General features: G+C 46.0%; 1 protein-coding gene across 1 annotated transcript in view; it reads right to left on the bottom strand.

Moving 5' to 3' along the window:
• The window catches only part of SKAP1 (src kinase associated phosphoprotein 1), a 263,510-nt gene that overhangs the window by 32,328 nt on the left and 205,103 nt on the right, over window positions 1-26,079 (bottom strand). The window contains exons 5-9 of the mRNA XM_036033815.1: window positions 15,691-15,768; window positions 14,801-14,884; window positions 11,719-11,843; window positions 9,131-9,194; window positions 6,796-6,990 (exon numbers count right to left, since the gene is read on the bottom strand). Of these exons, the coding sequence (XP_035889708.1) occupies window positions 6,796-6,990; window positions 9,131-9,194; window positions 11,719-11,843; window positions 14,801-14,884; window positions 15,691-15,768 (546 nt within the window). The remainder of the gene's footprint in view (window positions 1-6,795; window positions 6,991-9,130; window positions 9,195-11,718; window positions 11,844-14,800; window positions 14,885-15,690; window positions 15,769-26,079) is intronic.

Below are 26,079 nucleotides of genomic sequence, written 5' to 3'. Positions count from 1 at the left end.
TGCTTTTCCTTTTTGACGTGGGACTCATTTCAGAGGGTTGAAAACAGCTCTTAAGAGTTGGTACGTCCTCTGTTTTAGCGATGCCCAGTGATTTGGACGGAGCGCGGCTCCTTTGCTGATACGGAGCAGCTCAGTCCCGAAGCCCAGCAACCTGCTGTGCTCCGGCACTTTCGCAGAGAGCCTTTATTCTACCTCTGCCGTCTGTGCGCGGATGTCTCTTCCTCCCAATTCTAATCAATGTAAATTGGGTCAGATCTCCGCTGTGAATTACAAATTGGATCCGAAGTTGGAGGGTCACCGTGCCTGCTGCTGCACCTCCTTCCCACCACCATTAGATGGGAAGCTGCACCGAAGATCTTTTCTAAATAAATCAGACTTTATTGTAAAACTCGGCCACTGACGAGACATAACCTCATTAGCATTGATTTTAAAATAAATTATTGAAAGTGGCTTGCCTGCTCTTTGCATTTGTAAAATAGGAGAATGTAAATGTATTTGCAATGATAAAAATGAAAACTAAAACTTGATTCCTTTATCCTTTCAGGCTTGAGCACTTAATCCAGTCATGACACAAAAGTGGAAAAAATAAAAATTTGTTCTGTGGGGTTCAAGTCCGGACCAAACACGCTGATTTCCATTGCGCCTGTGGAGACACCTAGAAAGAAAGCAAAATGCTGGCCATAGATCTTATATATCATTCACCACCACGGCTACGCTCCACGGCGGTGGACGTGAATGGGGAAGCTCCCATCCCCAGGTCTGTTCTGTCTAATGTTGTCCTTCCCAGGTGGCTGGAAGTGGGCTCCAGTCAAGAAGCCCGCCGTTGACGTGAGAGGCTGGGTGCTGTGCCTCTGCTGTGTTTGGAAGAGTGAGGATGGGGGCCCCACCCCAGAGCGAAGGAGAGCGCCCTCCACAGCTGGGGGTGAATGGCACACCTCTCAGCACCTTCCCAGCGTTGGACAGCACCATGTAAACAGAAGCATATAATTCATCCTGCATCCTTCAATGAAATCACACTGGTACATTTCAAACTCGAAAGCCAAGAAAACCGATTATATGGCAACAGAAAAAAAAAAGTCTCATTGCTCACAGAAGAGGGCGTGTTAATCAGCCACATTTCGAATTTTATTCATCTGTAACGTGAGGCTTTAGTTTTAAAGAGATTATTTTGAAAAAATATTTTTTTAGTCTAAAAGCTTATTGTACTGCTTTAGAAGAATATTATTAGGCATCTTAGCATTACATCTACTGAAATACATCTTCATTTAAGAGAGAATTAAAATTTATGTGCTAGCTCAACTTTAAACAGTAATAGATTATAATGGTCCTTGCTCCTAACAGGGCATATGGGACCCCAACCTTACACAGGTTTTAAACAAATTAACCTCCAAAGATTATTGTCCACTTATTACATTAAATGCTCTGCTTGATTCCCAAATATCTCGTCTCAACTGGGAAAACAGTTGAGGAAGATTCTGTTAACTGTGCGAACATGTAAGAGAAGCATGAGGCATCGCAAATGAGCACTAGCATCCGGAGAGTTGATTTCAATCAACACTCTTGGCACAGTGTCAAGGACGCTAATGAGAGGCTGAAAGGAACAGGACACTGACTCCGCTTCGGGGGCGCACAGAGGAGCCAGCTTCCCATGATACCTGGCTCCTTTCTGAAGTGCTGCTCTGATATGGGCCGAGCCAGTGCAGGGAGAAGAACGTGAAAAAACGACTAGATCAGAAAGAGGGAGATCACTTGCGCCGTGCAAAGCAAAGTGACAGAGGCTTACAAAATGCCAAGTGGATCAATGTGCAAGCAGATGTCAAGGTGCTCTGGTGACAGATGCAGCAGAGATACAGACTCGAAGTGCAGAGGGAACGTGCAGAAAAGCAGAACTGGAAACCACTCCACAGCATGCGCAGCTACCTTATAAATCTGCGGGTGCCGTAGCACGTCTTTAGACAACACGGAAAATATGAGCAAGATGCTAATAACGCATTTAATTCTCTGGTGTGTGTTTGGTAATCTCAACCGCTACCTTAAAATATTTGCATTCTATCTCTGTGGTATGGTCTTGATGTACAAGATATTAAACTCAATTGCTGCTAACTGCAATACTTGGAATGCACTGAACTTAATTTCACAAATAATAGTTGAGTGCCTACTAATTGGAGGGAGAAAGACCTGAATACAAATCCCCGTGGTGAAGGCTAAAACAGAACTCAATTCCAGTTGAGTCACTGAGGAGACACATTTGAGCACAATGTGTAGGATTTCATCAGCTGAGATCAGCGGGGGGTGTTCCAGCCAGAACAAAACAGCATGAGCCTGGCTTTGGTGCTGACCAAACACGGTGTGGCTAGGACCCAGCGTGCTTGGGAGTGACAGGGAAAAGGCCAGGGCGCTCAGAGGGAGCTTGATGGTGGCCCGACTGCTCTTTGATGTCCCCCCCACGCAGTGCTGCTTCTCTATGAAATTGAAATTTGCTTTCTTCATAATCTTTGTATTTTGGGTGTCTGCTTTTTCTTCCCTTAGACCTCCTACGATCGCTGTTTCCTCTCCCTGTGAGTCTGGACAATTCTACATGGGAAAATAATTCCACAGAATGCTTGTTTCCATTAGAGTCGAATTAAAAAACAAACAAACAAACAAACAAACCCAGTTATATGCTTTATTCTAAAGCAATCTGGTTTCTGGGTCTCTAATAACCCTCGGTGGCAGTGTGGACAGCGTTGGAATGTGCACGGAAATTCCCAGGGAGGGCTCTTTGTCTCTCTTTCTGTTTGCTCTCCTGAAGTCTCTCCAGGGGACAGAGCCGGATTCTGTTGCCACTGCAGCTGCGGCAGGGCCCTGGTTACAGCTCTTCCACGGTCTCAGGCGCCTTGCTGGATTCCGGCCTCCAGGCCCCAAAGAGAAACCTGATAAAAGTTGTCCTTTTATGGAATCTCGAATCATGAGACTGGGCCTGTGCTAGCCTGTAAAGTAATTCTGGGGAGGGGTGAGAGAGGGCTGAGGAAAAGCCTGCCATTTTCCACATATTGCTTTAGCATTTCTGTGTGGTAGTTCCCTGCAGTTTAATCTACTGCAAATGAGGTCTTAAAAATCAAGGGCCCCCATATGCTCAGCGCGGATGTTCAGAAATCCCCCTGGATGCCAACCTTGAAACCACATGATCCAGGATGAACATTTCTGTGGTCTTGGCTGCAAACCTCGAGTGTTCTGGTTTTCTCTCATGGGAAGGAGAATGCTCGCCACGTAGCAAGTGCTAATTATCCTATGATGAATGCGATGTAGTACATTTAATTTGATGACCCGTACATTATTTTGATTAGGAAAAAATATTTTTGCATTGACTTGTTCTGTGTTACAGGCACTTCTCTTCCTGCTGGGAGGCCCACCGAGAGAGATGTCGCCCATGAGGCCTTCGGCACAGAGACCACGAGGTGTGTGTGAGCCCCGTGGCCGAGAGGAGGGAGGCAGAACCATCAACGCTAAAGCGTCTCTACAACGCGCAGTGACCTATGATGATGAAACAAATGTTAGGGGCCCAAGTCGCTCGACTCCTGGTGGGTGTGCAATGGTAGCACAACCCAACGTTGCTGTCGCTGTCCCTCTACCTGGCACCTGTCCTCACCGTAAAAATGGGCCTGAGCAGAAGGTGTGCTCCGCATTCCATCTGCTCAGAATGTTCAATTTCACCTGCTTCATTCTTAGAGCTTGGAAACGTCCAACTGAATTTCCAGCTGGATTGTCTCAGGCCTGGCTGGTGGAGGCGGGAAGCCAGCCATCCCCCAACTCTTCAAGGGAGTGACACTTCCTGTTCAAGCGCCGCTGCATTAGCGACAGCCCGAGTTTGTGGAGTACTCCCTGCATGCCGGGGCTCTGCTCTCAGAGCTTTACACGCATCGGTTCTAGATTTCCCACAGCACCCCTCTCTCATAGCTGCTACTGTTACCCCCAGGTCACAGACGGGAATGTCACGCGGAGACAGGGCAGACGACTTGCACAAAGCTTCACAGCTAGCAGATGGCAGAGCAGGTCCATCCGGACTCGGGGCCAGGACTTGTACCTGTGGTACCTGTGATACCATGCTCTCTCTGGCGGGCCGCTGCTCGGCAGGTGGTCTTGCGAGATGGGGGCAGAGGGGAGACAGCGTCCAGCGCCTCGCATTCCCTCCCAGGCCCCCCAGGACTGGTGGTGTGGCACATGCCGAAGTGACAGCAATCTCAGAAGCGACAGTCTGAGCGGAGTGGGCGGGAAGCTGGGCGATGGGGACTTGTGGCTGAAATACTCCTACCACCGTGAAATGCCAGTATGTTCTCACCTCCAGTGCTAACGCTAAAACCTGTGATGGACAGAAAGAGGCTTTTGGGGAAAAACCCGTTAGCTGGGTACAGCACTGTCCTTTGGAAGCTTATAAGCAAGTTAGCTGCCTGGAGAAAGAGACCCCGGCTCTCTCACAGTGAGGCCTTGCTCACTCCGGAGGGACAGCTGTGAGCACAGGCTCAGTGGCTTTCCTTGAGGAAGCGCACCAGTCTCCATGCCCTTGGAGGCCACTCCAGCGACTCTGGGGGGAAGGGCCTGGGGGTCTGGGCAGTGCCACAACGGCCAAGGGTAAGAGTTTCAAGGGGAAGGATGGTGCTTAAGAAGTCAGTCATACACTAAGTGATCCACCTGAGGTAAGGTGACGATCCAAAACTCATCTTATTTTTTAAAGATTATCTATCTATCTGTCTATCTATCTACCTACCTACCTATCTATTTATTTGAGGGAGGGGAAGGGAAGAGGAAGAGAGGAAGAGAAACATTGATGTCTTATGGTTGCCTCTCACAGGCTCCCTACTGGGGACCTGGCCGCACCCCAGGCACGTGCCCTGACTGGGACCAGGTGATCTTTCCGGTTTGCAGGCTGGCGCTCAAGCCACTCTGCCACACCAGCCAGGGCGAAACTCCTCTTGTTTTTTGAAGCTTCTGTCCCTTTCCTCTCCTTTGCTCCACTTCTCTGAGCATCCGATCCCTCCCCGCTGGGTCCCTTGGGAACTAGACACGGTGCAGGAAAAGGTCTGTCTTGGCTCCCGGGAGGGGAGGCTGAGCGACTCAGGGAGGTTTTCCCAGCGCACTCTTCCCCCCGCCCTAACCCAAAGCCGAGTGTCACCCGGATATTTCCCCAAGCCTGAGCAGGAGTGAGCGTCACCGGGAAGGTGCTGGCCAAGTTGGGGCGCGCATCTCCTTTTAGGGAGCGTTGTGAATTAGATCCATTTCTGCACCCTGCTGTTGCAATGGAACAGACTGTGAAAGGGAAGATTCTCAGAGGAGCTGTGTTTTAATGTAGCAATTTGATTCAATTTTCCACTCTATAAAATTACCCATCACTGCTCGTTGCTTTCTAACAGACACCTTCACTCTTAATTTAACAATCCTATCGAATTCTGCCAGGGAAATTGGAAAAATTTATCACCTGTGAAATTTTATTTTCCTTTGGTTGTATCTGTTTTTGTAAAACTTCATTAACGACGATGACTTGCTGAGGAAATTATCATTTTTTTTTAACTTCAGACACAAGAAATGGCTCGACCTCAACCAAGATATCATTTGCATAATAAAACACAACAGAAAGGCTGGGGAAGTTGGGACTGGCAGAGGCTGGAAGTGCTAGGAGAAGAAGCAGGCTCTGCTTGGTGGGTGGTGGGCGGTGGGCGGTGGGTGGGTGGCTGAGTCCCAGCAAGGAGAAAATGTGTGGCCACAGCCCTGACCCTTGACTCTGGAAGCAATGCCCCAGGGAAGAGACACAGGCAGCGTTGGCAGGGTGGGGCCCTCTTTTTAGGAAGCCCTGAAATACACGTTGTTTACTCAGGGCGCCGCTTAGCAACCAGCCCTGTGTTCAGGAGCTGCAGTGTTAGATTCACCTTAGCTCCTAAGTTTATCTGGGATTGAAGTTTAAATTGCTATAAATTTAGGCTTAACTTGAATTTCTCAGCAGAGCACTGAACTCCTGGCAAATTTCCACAGGAGCCATCTTTCTGAATGGACTTGAAGAGTCAGCGTTCCCGCGGTCTAACTACCTCACAATTAAAAGGCGCAGGCTTCGGGTTTCTACAGTCTGACCCCCACTGTGCGCTGCGCTGCTCAACAGCTGCTGCTCTCCCCGCAAGAGGTGGCTCCGCGGAAGCAGTGATGACTGTACGTTTTTTTGAGATGCCGGTTATCATGCCGTTGGAACGGGAGAAATACGTGCAGTAGACCTGCCGTGACGGTGGGCGAAGGAGACATGTGAGGGGGGCTCGGAAGGGACGCAATGTGATGCATGGTCTATCTGAACTAGGGGATAATGAGCTGTGCTCCACCAGGGTTTCCCTGGGTTACAGAAGAGGTTTGTCAGCATTTGTCTATGTTCCTTCAGACCTTTAATAGCCATCATTTTGGGGGCAACTTTCTGTTATTCTCACAATGACCCAGAAAAGAAGTTGAAACTGGAGTTTTGAGGAATTCACACCCAAATTCACAGTAAATCAATGAAAACCGACCTAAGTATTCTTAACTCTTTCACCTCGTTGACATAGGTACTACATTCCTTCACACTCGCACAGGCGTGCGGACGAAAGACCCTTCCTGAGTAGTTCACTTTCCTCCCAGGGCGAGGGAGAGCTTCCGATCGTGGAGGTTCCGTGGAAGCTTCCTTCCCTACATGCTCTCCTCGAGAGAGAGCTGGCTCCCTCTGAGTTATATTTTCAGTTATATTCTTCTAGCAGGTTAAGAGTTTCTAAAGCAGGAGAAAGATAATCAGAAGATGAAGTTTCTCACCTGGTAAGACTTCATAAATATCTTCTTCTTCTTTCTCCTCTGAGGCCTGCTTTAGCCCCATGCTCCCGGGCAAGGTAATGGGTCTGCGCTGGGAACCAGAGTTTTGGGAGTCAAGATCATCGATATCGTCGTACATCTCCTCCTCTTCTTCCTCCTCTTCTTCCTCTTCGTATGGAATGGTTAAGGAACTCAGATCTGCCAAGGTCAAGATGAGAATGAATCAAGATAGGGAGAGCAGGAAGGGAATAAGGCCGGGAAGAAAAGAGGGAGAAGGAGGAGGAGGGGGGGGATGAGAATAAAACATGTCAGGAAGAAATGAAACACTGGGTTAAGTGCTATTATTTCTAATGTGGGCCTCGGTGGCAGGAAATCTACAGAAAAGGCCAGGCCGGCACTGCATCAGGTTTAAACCATCAACATAAATCCTTCCTTGCAATAAAACTTGATCAGGATGAAGCAGCTCTGAAAAGTATGGGTGTGCGAATGAGCGCACGAGGTGAAGGGAAGAAAAGAGGCCAGAGGAGGAAAGGCCAGCGTGCCACGCACCACTCGCCAAGTAGAAAACTGGAGGGGTGAGTGATGGCCGGTGCCTCTCCCGGCGCACAGAGCTGTGGGAACGGTGGTGGCTTCTGCAGGGGGTCTGAGCTGTCGGAAGCTCATCTCTCCCGGGATCTCACGGCCGAATTTCAGACAAGTTGTCTTATAAACAGAAAAAGGGGCAATCGTGGAAGAGGAAGAGATAGCGAGGGATGGGAAAAATATAACAGCAATATGAGGCCGAATGGAATGGCTTAGCGAGGTGGTTACCATGTCCTTTTTCAACTGTACGGTCTGGCTGACCTTAAAGTGGGTCACTGCCTAGAGGATGTGGCGACATTGCAGCTCCGGGGAGCCCAGGGCAGGGGAGGGAGATTGGTTTTTTATTTTAGTGGGGAACTGGGAAGGCTCGCTCTCTGATGTGCAGTACGGAGTGCTCTCGGAAACCCCGCCGAGGGCCCTGTGCAGGACGGGCGGGCGCAGTCAGGGTACTCTGGGGAAGGCCGGGACGGAGAGACATCCGGCGTTCATTGCGGAACACAATCTAACCGTTGGGCTTGATTAGGCTTTTAATAAAGATTTCGCAACAATTTTCATCTGAATTCTGGTGCCACCTCATATGAGGAAAGGATCAAAGACACATTTGTGGCTTAAACCATATGTTATTATTCTGTGGGTTTTAAAATAAAATGGAATGAATAATTTCTTCAATGCGGAATTCTGAAAGTACCACAGGGTACAGCTCAATAAAGCTGCTTTGAGTTTTATTGAGGTTTACACACTTAGGGGTATATTACACGCATAAATCTGAGGCACCTAGATGAGAGTGTACCCTGTAGTCCCGCCGTCAATGTTCATGTTTGCCTAGTTCCACTCTATTATACGTGATGCTCTTGGTGGAAGCGATAGTTTGTTTTTGTGAGAGCAAAGGCATAAACTGAGCAAAACAGGCAATTCTTGTAATTAAAGCTCGGGTGCTCCTTCCTTTTTATCCACAGTAAAATCTTGGAGCAGAATGAAAAACAGAGAGGCAAAGGCGTGGTGGTTTCAGGTGGACGTGCTCCCCTCACCCCGCCCCCCAGTCTCGGGCCATGCACGGAGTTGGAATTTCCGTCTTTCTGCAGAGGCAGGGTCCCGCCATGATCTGTACTGTCGCGAGGGTCACCGGATGCCAAGCGACAGACTCAAGCTTGGCTACTTCCACCTGCCAGGCCACACCCAGGCAAGGCTTCCTGGGCCAAGGCCACTGCTGTGTCTGCAGGCCGGCCAGCAGAGGGTACTCTAAGAGCAGTCATTCAACATCTCCAGGCAGGACTCTCCCCATCCTAAGGCAAGGAACGTTTTGTTGTGGGTTGGGGACAGCGGTTTGTTTTTAATGCCCAGTGTTGTTGAAGGCCACCTGGATGAGTTTAGATTTCTACTTCCTACTAAGACCAAAACGGCAACTGGAGGACTTAAGTTTGATATCACAAATTTCCTTTCCGGAATATAAGGGCTTAGTAGACAGTAACTTGGCCTGAGCTGGTTTTCAGAATCTCCTTTTCTAGTGATTATGAATATTCCAGACTTGCCCGTAGGTAGGTGGACGCACTGGAATGATATCAGTGGTCATTTCTAGGTTGAAGGTTTCTTTACCTTCCAATTTACGGGTGGCACTATTTGTTGTTATAACATAAGGGGTGTGGTGGGGGGGAGAAGGGAGCAGGAGAAAAACACACAGACATGTGGATTCTATTTATGCCATGTAACTTCAACAGCAAATCCACTCAAGTATTGTTTCTTTAATAATGACACTTACCCTTTAATAAGAAACTTATTTGATCCACCCAGTCTCTGGCTTCAGCGGGACTAGTAGCTGTAAACTAGAGAAAAATTAATGAATTAATTTATTATCTTCACTAACATTTCCATGAATCCTACTGGGAGGTTCAAGGGAGGCAACTTGTGAGTTAAGTTTCAGAGTCACGTTGAAAGCTCAGGATTCTCTTCCTGCTTAACATTTTGAAAAAAGGCCAAAATATTCAAAGTTGATCTTTCCCTTCAGCAATTTTGTATACCCAATGTTGGCAGCTATTTGAGTCCAGAATTCATGTCCTTGTGCATTCATTTGATTATCCATTCATTCATCGGCAGACATGTCTTTCATAAGAGGCTAAGAAAAGAAAGCAACCACAACCCCTAATCTCAAAGAATAATGCATCTGTTACGGAGACAACACACGCACTGGAAGTGGGAACACTGCAAGGCAGGTGCATTTGATGACAGCTGAATGCTGAGAGAGCATCAGGAGTACTTGCCACCTGGAGTAAGCAGGGAAGCTTGCGGAAGTAATACTGCTCTGGCTGGATTTTTTATGCATGTATTGATTTTGAGATGGGTGGGTGGGGCGGGGGAGAGAGAGAGAGAGAGAGAGACCCATTGTTCCACTTATTTATGCATTCATTGATTCATTCAAGAAGCATCTTGTATGTGCCCGGGCTGGGGATCGAACCCACAACCTTGGAGTATTGGGATGATGCTCCAACCAACCGAACTACCTGGCAAGGGCTGTTTTGGTTGGATTTTAAAAAGAGTTATTGGGAACTCGTGGAGGAAACTGAACAGTTTAGGGAGCGAGAACCATGTGCAAAGTATTAGGAATGAGACCATCACATACGGAAGGGAGGCAGATCAGCTTGATTGGAGAACAACCACCGATGAAGCTGGAGGGTTGAGGGTCAGAGGAGAAGTGATGAAACCAGGAGTGCAGGCTCACGGTGCAGGCAATAGGAAGCCACTGTCTACTGTAGCAAAGGGAGCGGGGAGGGGGGGGGCTCAGTAATTGTGGGCAGGAGAGACTGGAATAGGGAGGAATTGGAGACTGAAGACCAACCAGAAGGCTATTTAACTAATCCTCTGGGTGAAGCGATAAGGACTTAGCTGTTGTGATGGCTGTGGAAATAATAAGAAGGGAAAGATCCAAAGGGCATTGCAGGGGAAGAGTCCACAGACCATGATAATGACTTGGATTCAATGGGCCAAAGAGAAGAAGAAGTAAACAAACTCTACGTTCTGATGCACAAAACAGGCCAGTCAGGCATCAGCCCTTAGTGATTTTTTTATTTTAAATGAATCAACGAGAAATGACTGCTCCTGAAAAACATTTTTATTACCTGGCCATTAGGGTAAGATAAAGGTATGTGCTGTATTAGAAACCTATTTTTCTACTTAATACTTATTAATAGACATTGTCAGTCTTGATTTCTTAAAAACACATTTCTCTAAAAAATGTCTAGGGACATGGATTTAGACTTGTCACATACATTTTTACCTGGATGATGCACCATCAGAATGGAATACTAAAAATAACTTAGAAACATACCCAGTGTATACATCTGTTTTATATATATCTATATCTATATATGATTTTATAGAATAATTTAAATAAAAAAATTAACATTATATAATGAAGACCTAGGACATTTAACAAAATAAGGGTTAAAATACTGTGGAAACGTACAAGGATGAATGTGGAGAAAACCTCGGAGTCGAAGGGTTACATAAGTGGTTAATAGTAACCTTAGCATAGTTTTTCCCTTTTTCCCAAGTTAGCTAAAGGTTTTCTAAATTGTCTCGGTAAAATTTTGATGAGATACACATTACCAATGAGCATAATATGTATACACACAAATATATTTTTTGTGAAAATCACTATATTCTCATAGCTGGATTTTTTTATTGCTTTAATTTTGTAATAGGTAATAAATACATTGCATGTTGTATTTTATATTATATCAAAATTATTACAGATGAATACAGGGAGGAATAACTCTTCCTCACTCCACCCCCCAGGTCCGTTCCCTCCGTTATTGCTACTACTATTCAGTCATCAGTGTCACCACTATCTTAGAAATCCTTCCAGAGATATGCGGTGCATCCACACGCAGGAAGATTATTTTGGATAGCAAAATGAATATGGGAAAATAAATTAGTTTTCACTTGACAGTCAGATTTTTCTTGTTCTGGATTTCAGGGCAAGAAGTGAAGATAGTCCGTTGAAAAATAGAAAGGGAATTAAAGCCGTGAAAGGAGAGGCTGTGAATGAGGAATTGGATTGCGGGCTGCACTGGACCGGCCTCTCGGCTCTGGAGTGAGGGAGACCAGGAGCGGGAGGGGTGAGGAGATGGAAGCCCAGCAGAGGCAACAGCTAGGATGCGACTGGCAACAGGCAGGAGAAGGGAGGGCGTAACATAGCGAAGGGGAGAACATACTGAGAAAGAAGGTCTTGGTGGAAGATGAGCAGGTGTCAGAGAAAGGGTGGAACCCGGCACAGCAGCCACACTCGCATGCAACGCGGAAGGACACGGCAGTGCCAATGAGAACCGTCATCTCCTCGGGTCATCCTACCTCATAGCTGCGTCTATCCTGGGAGGTCAGTTCAAAGCAGGATTCTTTCTTGGAATCTTTCCGCAGGTGGGGGGCCATCCGGATGCTGTAGCCCTTAATGGGAAAGGTCCCTTTGGGCTGCTTGCCTGCAAGACAGGAAAGCTCCCTGTGTCCCCTGAGAGACACAACTGCCAAGGGAAGACGTCTTCTCTGGTGTGGAAAATAAAAGCACGGGAACAGCTGTCCCGTCCCCGAGGACCCACAACAGTCAAGGAAGGGTTATTAGGGAAGCTTAAGAAGAGGCTACCGCGACAGCAAGGCAGATATCACTGCCGAGCTAGGGAAATGCTACATGGAAGGTTATTTTGCCAAAAAGAGTACAACGGAGACAGAGAATTTATTAGAATGTTAAGATATCTATAATAACAGAAAGAAGGAGTTATTACAGCAGGGAGAGCGTGGCTGTAAACGTGAGGCCCTTGAAGGCTGTTACAGAAATGAAACATGATTATCGGGTCCAGCAGAGCTCGCATTGGAGGGGAGGGCAGCAGCACAGGGGCGTTAGGAGTGCCCAGACCACCTGCTATGCCCTCGGCAGCATTGGGGCTAGACCATTCTCCCCCTCCTGCCTGCCGGTCAGTGGCAACTGATGCTGGAGGGAGAATAACTAAAACTCGGTACTTTGCCCTCTTTCCAAGAGGTCAGATTGGGAAGCAGCAGAGCACGGTTGAGCATCACCAGCTGATGAGGAAGGAGATAAAAGGCAAAGGACCCTAAGTGAGAGAAAGGAGACAGTACTCTGCCTGGCACTCCTTTAAAAACAATATGAGAAATAGGCAAAGAAGAGGCTGTTGCCAAGGATTTTGGGTCCTTGTGGTGTGGCTGGGGCAGAATGCGTAGAGGGCAGGTACCACGGCGTTTGGGAGATGCTTTGTGTCCTGGATCGCAGAATGAATTGCTCACTAGGTGAATTTTGCTAATGATGGTGGTGAGGATGGTGGTGGTCTGACAAAAATTAAAAGAGAAGAAAAAAAAGATTCTGTCCTTACCTGGTTGAGCTAAAAGAAATACACAAACATTCTATACTCACTAAGAAAACGTCTGGGGCACAATAAGAAGTAACTGGCGAGGAGGGAGCCATGCAACGGTGCTTTTTGACACCGGAATCTTTTTTGTTAAAGTATCTCGCCTTGTTCTAAGTGGCCACTAAAATGTTTTGTTGTTTTTTTGGTCACCAGATTTTATTTTACCCTGACAGCAAAATGGTCAATAAAAGCCTCCTAGTCCCCTGCTCCTGTTCCCTCTCACCTTGAGTGCAAAGGATTCTGAATAAACGGACACGACACATTATTTTCTGTCCAGATATGCCAACCGCCTACTCAAATGCAAGGGAAATGATGACCATTTTTACGAAGACATAAATGTTATATTAATTCGAAGGTTTAAAATAAGGAAATCACAGCTGGCTGGCTGGTATGCCTGGAATTCAGGGGAGAAATTGTGGTTACCAGGTTTGGAAGCGGGCGGGGGTTGGGTAGGGAAATCGTTACTCAGTTTTCGAGCTATGCTGCTACATTTCCAGGTAGGGCTCCGCACTTTACCCCTAGGTGGGGAAGACTGAGGAATCCAAGATGGCGAACCCAAGGTGAAGGTGATGCTTGCTATAGGCGGACAGGCAGGGTGGGGCAACTGTCTCAAAACCCACGGGCAAATCTTAGGGATTCCAAGTCCTTTAAGGTAGCAGTCTTTTCTGATACCTTAGGGTCAAAGATACATAAAGTGCAAATCTCTTAGACTGGATATCCAGGCATTGGGAGTGGAAAAAGTCTGGGAAAGAAGGGAGACAGGAGAAACAGAAAATGATCGGAAAGAAAGAAGGAATTTACTCTGGATCACTGGCCTCTGTACCAAGACAGTGGAACACAAGGAAATCCACCCCCTCCCCAAACAAGAAGTGATGTTTTACTTTGCTTTATCCCCGCTTTGTGTGAGGCAGTCTGACTCTGTAAGAGGATATCCTATTTGAAAGTTTGTATTCACCTACAGCACAGGTGGCAAACGCAAGGCCCCTGGACCGAATCCAACTCTCCACCTTGTTCTATCTGGCCAGCACCTTGTTTCTACCTGGCGGTGGTGCTGAGCTCCTTGCCCCTAATTAAGAAGTAGTTACATGTATACAATCCTCAAATTACATTCAGCCCTCTGAAGGCAACCGCAAGGCTGATGTGGCCCCCGGTGAAAATGAGCTCGACACCCCTGACCTACAGTGATCATTTGAGCTTGTGCTTCAACTTGGGCTTATACCTTCTATTCCTTCTCATGAATTAGGCAACTGTGTGAAACACAGATGGGGCATCTTCTAGTGATAACTCATGAGTGTCATGTTTGACTGAGTCAGTGGTGGCTGATTAAGAAACTGCTTCTGGCCTGAGCCGACACTTTGCTGGGGCTGCCAGCTGGCCGAAGGCTGTCCCGTGAGCACAGCGGCTCTTTGGGCCTCCACACGCCTCGGCTCTAGGGATGCACACTGGACTGCGTCCCAGGAGTCAGCCGGACAAAGCTCGGAGCGTGCTCTTACAGAGTCCGGACTTGAGAGTTCTTTTTCTGGGCCATTGGTAAGCTCTTTAAATCTTTCTCAGAGTTCATTTAGTTTCAGTTTTTAACTATATTATTAAGAGTTCAAGGTTCTTTTGGAAAAAAGAATGCCAAAGTGTTCAACCTTGATAGTGCCGTTATTAATCATAATAAAAGATAAGCCTTAGATATGCTGACCACAATCTCCTAGTGTTTAAGGGGAGATAAATCCTATTTTTATTTATTTATTTATTTTTAAAAAGTATATTTTATTGATTATGCTGTTACAGTTGTCCCATTTTTTTCCTCCCTTTTTGTTCCCCTCTGCCCAGGGGAGATAAATTGTAAATTGGCATCTGAGTGTTGGGTGATAGGCAAGGTATCATTTACCCAGGCCTACTTCTTTCCCGAGCAGGCCTCTTTGTGGGTGTTAGTTAAGGACTGCTATCCTGAGATCTAAGTGCTTGAGAATTTACGAAGTGTTTGTATCCAGGAGTGCGGCGCTGCTGTGCAAATGAAGAACACTTACTTTTCTCATTAGCATAGTAGTAGAAGAGGCCTCTGCTGACAACGCACCATCTCTTCTGCCACTCCGATCCGAAGAAACTATGATCTAAACGGAACAGCAGTCAGGGACATAAATTCAGGTAAGCACAGCCGCCGAAGAGTCCGTAAAACCCAACAGCACAGTCCAGTGTGTTATTGTTTTATTTCCCAGGTTAATGGGCTGTGAAACCCTCCCGTTCACTCCCACAGGTTATCCCGTATTGACTCGGGGCCCAGAGGACTGGCTCAGTGAAAGGTCCAGGTTCTAAACAGGGTCTGCCTGCTCTGACCCCTCACGGCTGTCCATCTTCTTTTATTTCAGCTTCAAATCTCATCTTGTACTTTTCAAATTCGTCATGATGTTGTATGTTGCCTTTTAGCAAATCAAAATGATGCTGTAGGCCATGGGCACAAGAAAGGCTCCCTTTGTACGAGGCCCATGTGCCTGAAGAGTGTTAAACCCAGGACTCTGGCCCTCGTGGAACCTGCGCTAATCAGATGAGAGCTGGCTTAAGATTTGTGGCCCTCTGAAATTTGAAAGGGGCCGCTTCACATATGATACAAAAATTATACTCTTGGCGATATACTTTCACTCTTCATGGGAGCATACTGAGAGATGAGAGAGATGAGAATAAGAATATCACTCGTTCGTTCATTCATTCAACAAGCATGTATTAAGCTTTTGTTCTGTCCCAGGTGAGCAGGGGAGGAGCAGACCCTGTCTCGCTGAAGCTCACAATCCGCTGGAGATTTTGCCTTCCGCCTACCTGGCCCAGCACTGGGCACAGAGGAGGCGCCTGCTACATTAGCCCTCTTTTTCCTCATTTCCCTTCCTTTCTGGAATGTTCTGACATTGATGGGTCTGATCAGTACCTTTACTTTTCTTCTCCAGGTATCCTTGCTTGATGACGTTGTCAAGCTCTTGAGCTCCCCTTATGATGTCTTCCATTCCTGAAAGGAACGACAGCAAAATGCTTTGTTGAAACTTGGCAGAATTTTCATTTATTTAGGCTACTTTTTGATCATCTACATTAGTGAAGGGGTACAGAAGGGCAATTGCTTAAACACAGCACAAGATAAAACAACTTCTAGATGATTGGGGGGAAAACCACATAATCTTCCTTCCTAATTCTATCTAATGCTAAAATTGCTTAAAATGATCTACATATACATTAGTTTCTACAAGGGGGGTGGGTAGCCTAAATAGGTATTGATTGGAAAGAAGATCAGGAGTTCGCTGTGGACATAAGCTCCAGATTGGATAACCTGCACTGAGATAATCAGAAGTCAAATGGACACAGACAAGCTTTACTGAGTGGCAGTGTTCACCACGGCCACAGTTACCTCAGGAGCCTTAAACACGCTTACACTTTTTAAAAAACAAACAGCCACCTTAGCGAACATAAATTTTATTCTGTTCACACAAAGAAGGGCTCTGCAAGCTGAACTTGGCAATAACTGCCAAATCCTGGTTGTGTCAAAGTATGGGAGAGAGTGCAAGAATGGTAGAAGCCTTTACAAAGAGAAGATACTGGAACTGACACCAGTCTTTAACTGCACGCTGCTAACGTTCTCGGCTTTCAATGAGCCTCATTAAGTAGGAATTTATTGAGAAGTCCAGATCCTAGTCCATCTCCCACCACTGGAGTTTATATTTATTTTACAGAAGGGAGGGGCAAAGGACAGAGACAAGGAGGAAGGAATTAACTCCTCAAAAAGTAAAAGAAAAAACAACAAAAAAAACAAAAACTCTTAAAAATATAATTTTATATTTCTTTTTTTAAAATATATTTTGCATTTTCTTTTTTTAAAGATTTTACTTATTTATTTTTAGAGAGGGAAGAGAGGGAGATAGATAGATAGAGAGAGAGAAACATCAATGTGCGGTTGCTGGAGGTCATGGCCTGCAACCCAGGCATGTACCCTGACTGGGAATCGAACCTGCGACATTTTGGTTCACAGCCCAAGCTCAATCCACTGAGCTATGCCAGCCCGGGCTATAATTTTATATTTCTTAATTAGGAGAAATGAAGGGGGTGAGCTAGTATTATCTGTTGATTTGCCTTAAAAAGTTTAGTAACCAAACAAAATATACACCAAATTAAGGCACAACCTATACCAGCAATTTTTAACCTTTTTCATCTCACGGCACACATAAACTAATTGCTAAAATTCTGAGGCACCCCAAGAAAATCTTTGTTTTGCTGATCTGACAAAAACTAGGTATAACTCTGATTCATTTACACCAATGGCTATTGTGTTGGCCGTTGTCATTTTTTTATTTGACAATCTAAGGGAAAAGAGGTCAGTGCCCCTGACTAAACAGTCAGGCATTGCATGTTTTAAAGATTCTTATAGCACACCGGTTGAAAAATCCCTGACCTATACAATATCTTGGGACTTCTGGATGGAATAACTTTTCTTTCAATTACACAATTATTTTTTTGACTATCTCCTACAATAACTAACTTTTACTCAGTGATGGCCATTTTGTTCAGTGCTTTACATACTTTTTATTGAAAAATAACATTTTAAGACAACGTAAAATGCAACTAAAATGACCTCTTGCTTCTAAGCTGTTCCAAGCTGAGTTTTAGATATGTGAATTAGAAGAGCTTTTCTTTTCTCCTCCGCCCCTCCCCCCCACTGTGTCTAGGTGCCTGATTCTTTATCCCATTGGTCCTTGTTGTCACCTTCCTTGTTCATGGCCTGATCCCCTTTCTGTGTGTTACATTAGCAGACCCCTTGGCTGCTGTAAACCCTCCCGGATGGGTCTCGGGAAGCACACGTGAGAGCAACAGCAGCGAAGGAGAGTCTGTCTGCAATCCTGTCATCCTCCTACCCCTCTGAAAATTCTACTGTCTCTCTGAAACTGGTGTCTGAGAGAACAGAAACAAATCCCACTGCGGGTGGGGTGAAGACCCAGCAAGTCTGAGAAGGCCCTCTGCAGCAGAGCCCATCCTCTGCAGCGCTGTCAAAAAATTGCTCCCAGAGGCCGAAAAATTAAATGATAAAACGTGGGAGATAAGAAAAACAGGCTCCCCTAAGCTTGAAGTTTCCATCTCTTCTTCCCATTTTTTTTTTTCCCTTTTCCCTATTTTAAGGTCTTGTTATACTTAGGCACACAGCTACCTGTTAAAGATGCTGAGAGCCTGAACCGTAAGAGACATGTTAAACGTTCTATTAGAATTCAAGCCTCCTTTTTTAATGCAAATCTAAATGCCATTTTATGGAACATCTATAATTATGAAAATGGGAAGACATTGCCTCGTGTGCGGGGAGAGTCCGTGAGTATGAATATTACATTAATGTGCCCACACCAGCTCACTGATCCTGCTGGCAGGAGCATAAAAAATGCTTGAGTGAAACTTTTATTTAGATGTTAAGACTCCAGGCCCCAGCGGGGTGACAGAGACAGTCCCTGGGAGTTGCCATCAGAGAGAGAGCTTGAATTGAATTACCCAGGGGGGAAGGAAGTAGTGATGAGCACTGCTTCGCTTATTTAATTTCATTTACTTTCAGTACATTATCAGCATGAGGCTTTTCTCTCCCTACCAACCGAAACCCAAGAATGCCACCACCAAGAAAACAAAGGCATAATGCGGCGGACATGCTTGAACTTCAAATCGCTAATTCTGGGGGACCGGGGACAGCACCATCGCCACCTCCTCTCCGTGGTGTCACCCTTGGTGTTCTAAAATTGGGCACGGAACGAGTTGCTGAATTTCCTTTCTTGGTCATTTACCAACAAGATTCTGAACAGTCACAGAGCTGGAAAATGGGGTATTTTATACGCTGTGTTTTTGTAAGATGTGCTATGTGGCTTTCTTATTAGAGGGAGTCTGTCCTGATGAACTCTGCTGCCTGGTTTCTCTTGTGGGCAGTGGAAAAAATGCGATTCGAGGTGAAGTTCGGAATGGCTATGGAAAACCTTCAGGAAATCAAATCAAATTGATCTCTGCTCTCGATTGCCTTCTCTGTGCTGGGCACTGCACAGTCACAGAATTGTTCTCCGTGCACAATCTCGTGGGCCCCGCAACCTATCAGAGGGATCTAGACGACCGAGAAGGGAAGCCACTGTGGCAATCAAGCCATCTTCCTTTCCGGTGCCAGTTCGCGGTGCTGCTACCCGAGAACTGGTGACCCCGAGGACGCACGCGCAGGCCGGCCGCAGTCCCGTCCCGGGGCGCGGAGAGGGGAGGAGCCTCGTGTGCCTGAATTGACACCTACTGGCAAATGAACAGAAGTGCAGGGCCCCTTAGTGCAGAATAAAAGTATGTAAATACTTTGTAAGGAGATAATAAGAATAGGAAGAAGACACAATGACTACGTTAAGGCAAAACCACTTCTATTTAAGTATACTTAAAAAAGAAATCAAGGCTTTTTGTCCATTACCTGAAAAAAGATGTCACCACCTTAATGAAAAAAAAAAAAAAAAGAAACGATTTAGGTTTATTGGGAATAAATGGCCTGCTTGGATAAACTTAAGGGTGTATCACGTTCTATCAGCACAAAACAGAGTTACGTTAGAGTCATAATCTCTCTCTACCACTGCGCTTAACTAAAACTGTCAGAACAGCCTCTATAAAGAAAAGATTCACTTAGTCGAAGGATGTGGGGCCATAAAGATAAGATCAACAGAGAAGTGTGTTACCCAGAAGTGATGGCCACCCAACTTTCACGGCAGATAAAGATAAAAGAAATTCTCAGACATCTCTCTCGCCTCATCCGGATTCCTTTAAACCCTGAATCCCACCCATCCCCAACTCAGCAATAAAAACGACAGAGCGGGATTCCATCTCTCCGTGCTAAACGTGACTCGTCAGTCAGCTATGCACGGCAACAACAACGGGGACCTTTGGAGTGCGATACATTTCCGTGAGGCAGTCGATAAAAAAGACACGGGAGCTTATGCGAGTCACGGCCTATTTAATCAGCTGCGTTCTGGCCCACTGAGAAAAGAGAATTGGAGAAATGAGTTGGCAAAACCACAGCACAAGGCCAATAGCACAGGAGGCCACTGCGAAAAGGCGGCAGCGCCTGCAGGACAAACCAGGTGCCTGCAAACTTTCACTGGAGGTGGCTGGTTTGGTCTCTCGCTAACACAGGCTGCAGTGAAAATCAGTTCACCTTTAAAAAAAAACCTTTTCTTCAAGTCCCCATTGTGGACTTCTCCCATCCTCCCCTTTCCCTGTAATTCAAGTTCTTCTCCACTGTATGAAAAGGGGACCAAATCAACCACATCCCGCCTAGAGGCTGATAGCTACTAGGAATTTCAGGCAGGGGGAAATTTACCAGGTGCCTTCCTTAAAGCATGCATGCTAGGGGACCTGGGGAGTCGGATGGATGAGGCTGGAGAAGATCTAATACTTGAAGGCTGCGAACGGTCCAGTTCTAATTCCCTTGAAGGTTGCTGGCGTGTGTGCACTGCAGGCCAGTGACGAACACACCTTTCCCGACGTCTCAAAGGCACCGAAAGGGGAGGAGCTACTGCAGGTGGGGTGGGTGGGTGGGTGGGTGGGGCTCTCCTGTCCTGTGGGTTGTTGATCTCCCACCTGCTCATCACACCCGCTCCTTGGTATGATGTTTGGTTTCTGTGGCCTTCTTTAACAAGTTCACTACTGTTTTTCCTCCGAGTCTCAAATTTCTTGGTTACTTTTTGCTTTTTTTCTCAATTTGCAGGAACCAGCCAATAAGTGTCAGTTCGAGGCGTCTGGCGAGCCGTGTTCACCTGAGCAGGATGCTAACAGGGAAGCTGGTTTCCATGACTTTCTCTGTTATTAGTCCCTTGGGACAGGCTTACAGATACAGTTCTTTCAGCCCCGTGGTTCCTTTTTGATATTCACTCGAGTTTACATGTATTCCTTTCACTTCTCTGTCATTTTGCTCCACTTAGTAAGGAATTTAGACCAACGCAGGTAAGGTAAAAAGTCCTAAATCATTAATAATAGACTGAGGGTCTAAAAGTTTCAAAGACATAGAAACCACTCAAACAGCTTTAATTTCCTGCAGAAATACATTGAGTATCAGGTGGAAGGAAGGAAGTGAGTGGAATGTGCTCAAGTTCTTTAACGAGCTGTTGCATAAGCTAAGAAACAAAACACGGCCGTCGGAGCTGGACAGGAGGACATCCGAAAACCGTGGAAACTGCACACCTGTAGCGAGCAAACGACACAGGAGGCGGTGTCCGACCGACCCCGGTGGGCTCTTGCTGCTCCTTCAGTGTTTTAAGGCCTTTAAAGCAACCTGTGAATCCAGGTGACAGACCAAACAGTGTAGAAATCTGTGGGCGAAATCTTGTTCTACTGAAGATAAAGACAATTCCTGTAGATGCTAGGCCAGTAGTACCCAAAAGAAAAAGCAGATAACTGAAGAACAAAATAGTTGTAACTAGTATATCTTACTACAAATGGTAGAAAAAAAAAAGAACAAGTTTTTAATCCAACATTTTATCAAGCGTTTTTACATCTCATTTAAACTTCACGATAACCCTATGGGGTACGTATTATTATCAGCTGTACTTTGTAGAACGGGAAACTGAACGTTGCTCAGCTGGAAAAGCCCACGCTCCTTCCACCCCCCTGAGCTTCCCGTCGGGAGACACGCTCAGAAGTGGCTGAAGAAAGACTGGGTCGTCCCGCCTTGCTCTCCCACAAAAGAGACCCCACTTAAACGTGGAAAAAGAAACAGACATGATGTATGGTTATTCTAATACTTGATGTCAAAAATTACTTTAAGACCTTGTATTTCTTCCTTACTTTTTAATATGTCCAGGCTGGTTTACCTGTGGGACTGTTTTCTAGAGCAAGGTCTCCCCAGAGGTCAACAGATACACGGAGTGAAATGAAAGCAAGCACGAGAGTGTAATCAAAGGCTATACAGGATAGAGCAAACACCAGAGGAAGCTACTGGAAGCCCTCAAAAAATGCTGCTCGGCCCCCAGAGTTTATAAAACCTCTTCTGACGCAAGAGTGGTGTCTAGAAAAGCGTAGCCCTGTTCAGGCAGAGGACGCACAGGCGTCTTGGACGTAACACTCACTCTTTAAGGAAGAAGCATTGGCTTAAAGAGAGAAAGGAAAAAACTAAGCCAGATATCCAAACTGGTTTCTCATCATGAAACATTAGATCAGTAATGCCAAGCTGCAAGTGACATCCAGACATTGTTACTGTTCATGGAGGATGAAGGTTCTTGCTCCTGCACTAAGTGTCTCACCGGCTTGTGGTCTTAGGGAAAGCTCTTCCTTAGGGAATGTTGTCGCTGTCAGTGGGACTTGACTCATAAGAAGTGAAAGGAGCAGAGAAAAGTCCTTCCAATTCCATGTGTGATAAACTTCTACACACTACTTCCAGCATCGTAATAAATGGTAATAGCAACAGCATCTGGTAGGTGCACACAGTTCATCTTAAAGAATGACTAACTCATACAATAATCATCGACTCTCAACCATGGTATCATGACTCACTGGTGTCTTTTGATCAGTTTAAGGTGTTGACTTAAAGGGTGGAGGCTTTGGGTAATTCACTTTTAGAATGAGAATGGATTCCAAGTTTTTCTTAATAATAGCATTCATTTGTGTTCTGATGTGCTTCCTCAAGGGAAAAAGTCAATTAAAAATGACTTTCAGCTTATAATATTTATGCCACAGTCTATGATGACTAACTACATCCGATGTACTATTATTATTGTGACAATCAGGAATCCGTGAAGGCTGTGGCCTGGCCAATGATGGGGAGGCAGGTGGGGCTCACAGCTGGCTGCCCGGGCTTGCGCACGGCTGGTGGTGCCAGCAGGTGACGCACCGAGGTCATGTGGGCCCACTGGCACCGGGTGGCGGGCAGGGAGGCCTCTAGGCCTGAGGCTTTAGGACTCTCACTGGGGGCTGGCGGACAGACTGATGCTGCACTGCAGTGCAGGAGGCGTGCTGTGGGCATGGCGCTGGCGCTGGCCTGGCAGCAAACGCCCTGTTCACTACCGGTAGCTGCTGGCCAGGATGCCCTCCGTGCGGGAGCCCTGGGAGCAGACTGTGTTCGTTTCCTTGCTGGTTCCATCGTGGGGACGGCGCGGCACACAGGATGTGTCTTCTAGTTCAGAACATCATGGCGATGTGGCACTATTTTGAGATAGCACAATGACTAAGATAGGGCCAGAAGAGAGAGATTCCTTAGGAGAGAATCACCAGACTTCATCAGATGTCCTAAGAAATGACTAGGTGTTGTGTAACCAACCCTATGAAAATGAAGGGTAAAATTCATGTGGAGAACAGGAAAATAATCCCGATTCATGTGTAGTTCTTGTGTATTTTAACGTTGTAGTCATATATACTTTGACATTAGTATTTTCTTAACTTTCGTGACTGTCTAAATATTACCCTGTGAAAGCTTTTCTTAATGTAATGTTGAGTACCTTTGAATTGCCTTCTGTTTCTAAAACACAAAGTGGTAGTTGGGCTTTCCTGTTCTTGCTGTTGTCTGGCATATACATCCGCCTGGATCTAGTTCTGCTCTTGACCAAAGTTTTCTAAGAACTGGGGCAGGGGGATGGGGAGGGAGGATAATTTACTGATAACTATTACAAAAAACTTATTTGAGCCCTGGCTGGCATAGCTCAGTGGATGGAGCGCTGGCTGGGAACCAAAGTGTCCCAGGTTCGATTCCCAGCCAGGGTACATGCCTGGGTTGCAGGCCATAACCCCCAGCAACCGCACATTGATGTTTCTCTCTATCTCTCTCACTTCCCTCTCTAAAAATAAATAAAATCTTTAAAAAAAACTTATTTGTAAGTTGGAACCCAGGAGTACAGTTTTAGCTATCTAGACTCTATTCTAGCAGCTTCTGCTTTGTTTATTTAAAATATTTTATTGTTGGCCCTGGCTGGTGTAGCTCAGTGGGTTGAGTGCGGGCTGTGAACCAAAGTATCACAGGTTCGATTCCCAGCTAGGGCACATGCCTGGGTTGCAGGCCACAGCCCCCAGCAACTACACATTGATGTTTCTCTCTCTCTCTCTCTCTTTCTCCCTCCCTTCCCTCTCTAAAAAAATAAATCTTAAAAAAATATTTTATTGTTTATGTTATTATAGCTGTCCCAATTTACCCCCGTTTGCCCCCCTCCATGCACTCCCCCGTACTCCCTCAGGCAATGCCCACACCGTGGTCCACGTCCATGGGCCATGCGTCTGGGTTCTTTGGCTGATTCCCTCACCTTCTTTCAACCCGTCCCCGCCTTCCCCCTCTAACAGCCTCTGCTTTAAAACCATTAAAGTATATCTTAACAATGAAAAAGGAAGAGCTGGCCGAAGTTAAAAATACGGAACATTGTTATCAAGACTTAAATATTTAATTCTTATGTCAACTCATTTCCAGAAAACTTTGGTGATGATTCTCGTGACAAAAGGTAGTTATGTAGCATTACTGTGTAATGCTTGTAATACCACAGAGTTTTTAATAGGAAGTAAATCAGTCTCCTCTGAGGTTCATTATTGACAGTCTGCTTCTTAATTTCATGGTTGTAATGGGTGCTGAAAATGTATTTCAACATTGCAAAAAAATATGATGAGATAAATTATTAAAAGCTATTGCAAAAAGAAATGTAAACTTTGTTAAAATTCTTTCACTCCTTGTATTTTTTAAAAAGATTTTTATTCCTTAAATGCAAAATGACTGATTTTTTAAAAATTAGTAAACTCATTAAATTCAGAGAGAGGGAGGGAAAATTCCCACAGTGCTTTACTTCCTGGAAAAAACTGTCTCTTCAAACTTGTGGGTGTTCCACGGAAGCGAGTCACGGGACATGCATTACGGCGGGGAAAAGGCTGAGAATCCGTGTGATGTCTGCACAAACTGCTTAAACCCAGGAAGCCTCTGTGTCTTCTGATTTCTCCAAGTTGCCTCTCTGTAGCCCAGCACCCTCAGCTTGATTTTTATCCTGGAAACTCATCCTTAATACAGAAACACAAAGATCTAACTACATAGAGTCTCTTGAGCAGCCAAACCGCAGCGAGGGGCAACAGTAAAAGTGAGAATCCTGGTAAAATCCAGGCAGCAACATTTCAGATGGCCGCATGACTCTAAAAAGGAGGAGGGAAGGATTTAAAATGCTAAGTTGTCTTTTTACACACCTTGAAGCATCACTGTATTCCTCCCTCATCTTGAGGCACACCAGCATTTATATGTGTATCACTTGTGAGCCTATCTTCAAAAACGAATGACAAAATGTCATTTTCAAGTCTATTTATTACTCCACTGGACTGTGATAAGAACGTAGGGAAAAGGCAAGAGAAAAAAAAAGACTCACCAGGGTCTGAAATCTTTTTTGGACTGGTTTACCTTGTACCTGTTCACCACCCTGTGGCCAGAAACCACCTTTCTGAAACGGATGTGGTCATGCCGCATTCCCGCTTCAACCTCTCCCTCACTGACAGGGTGAAATCCGAACTCTCCATCACACACAGAAATGTTTCATGTTTGGTTTCACCCCGCCTCCCAGTTTCATTTCCTCCCAAACTCCGCACCTCCCGACACTGCAGCAACAGCAGCTAACAGACTCTGCCTTCTGGAGTGCGCCGTGTTCCCCACCTTGCAGGCCTTTGCTGCCGTTTTCCCTGCCGGACAGACGGTTCCCCTCTCCGTCTCCGTGTTCTGAGTAGGGGTGCTCCTTTAAGACTCAGCTGAAACGTCACATTCTCTCTGAATCTTTCTCCGCTCTCCCCAGGTAGCATTACACACGCCCTCTTTTGTGCTCTAATATTATTTTCTACAGGGCAACACGATAGCACGGGCTCGGCTCCCAGGGAACCTAAACCCTTTCCCCAGTACTTCCCTTCTTGTCTCTTGGTTGAGGTTTACGCAAGCTGTTAGATACCACGTAAGGGTGCCAGAAGACTTGAACAGGGAAATAGACACTTGTTACTCCTGGGAAGAGGACTGTAGCTGCGGGTCGTGGGGGAAGGCCACGGGGAGGGCAGCCTAGAAATGGGAGGGAGGGCGATACTAGCTCCTGCATTCATAGGAAGAGACGTGGCGTTACGGAAGCAAATACTCTGTGCACGAGACGTCGCAGTGAAGAAGCCAATGCAGCTGTGCATCTGGGGGGTGGCCCAGCGCTTGCAGCACCACCGTCTGGGTCAGAAGAGTGAGAATGAGATTGAGGAGGAGCTGGACCATGTGAACAGCTGAGACTCATCACTGAGGGGCTGGACTGTAAAGAATTGTTGAATTGATGTGAGATTACAAAGAATCCTTGGCTAACATATACACAGTAAACTA

Source organism: Phyllostomus discolor, chromosome 8, assembly GCF_004126475.2.
Source record: "Phyllostomus discolor isolate MPI-MPIP mPhyDis1 chromosome 8, mPhyDis1.pri.v3, whole genome shotgun sequence".
Taxonomy (NCBI): domain Eukaryota; kingdom Metazoa; phylum Chordata; class Mammalia; order Chiroptera; family Phyllostomidae; genus Phyllostomus; species Phyllostomus discolor.
This window is presented reverse-complemented; position numbering and strand designations above follow the sequence as displayed.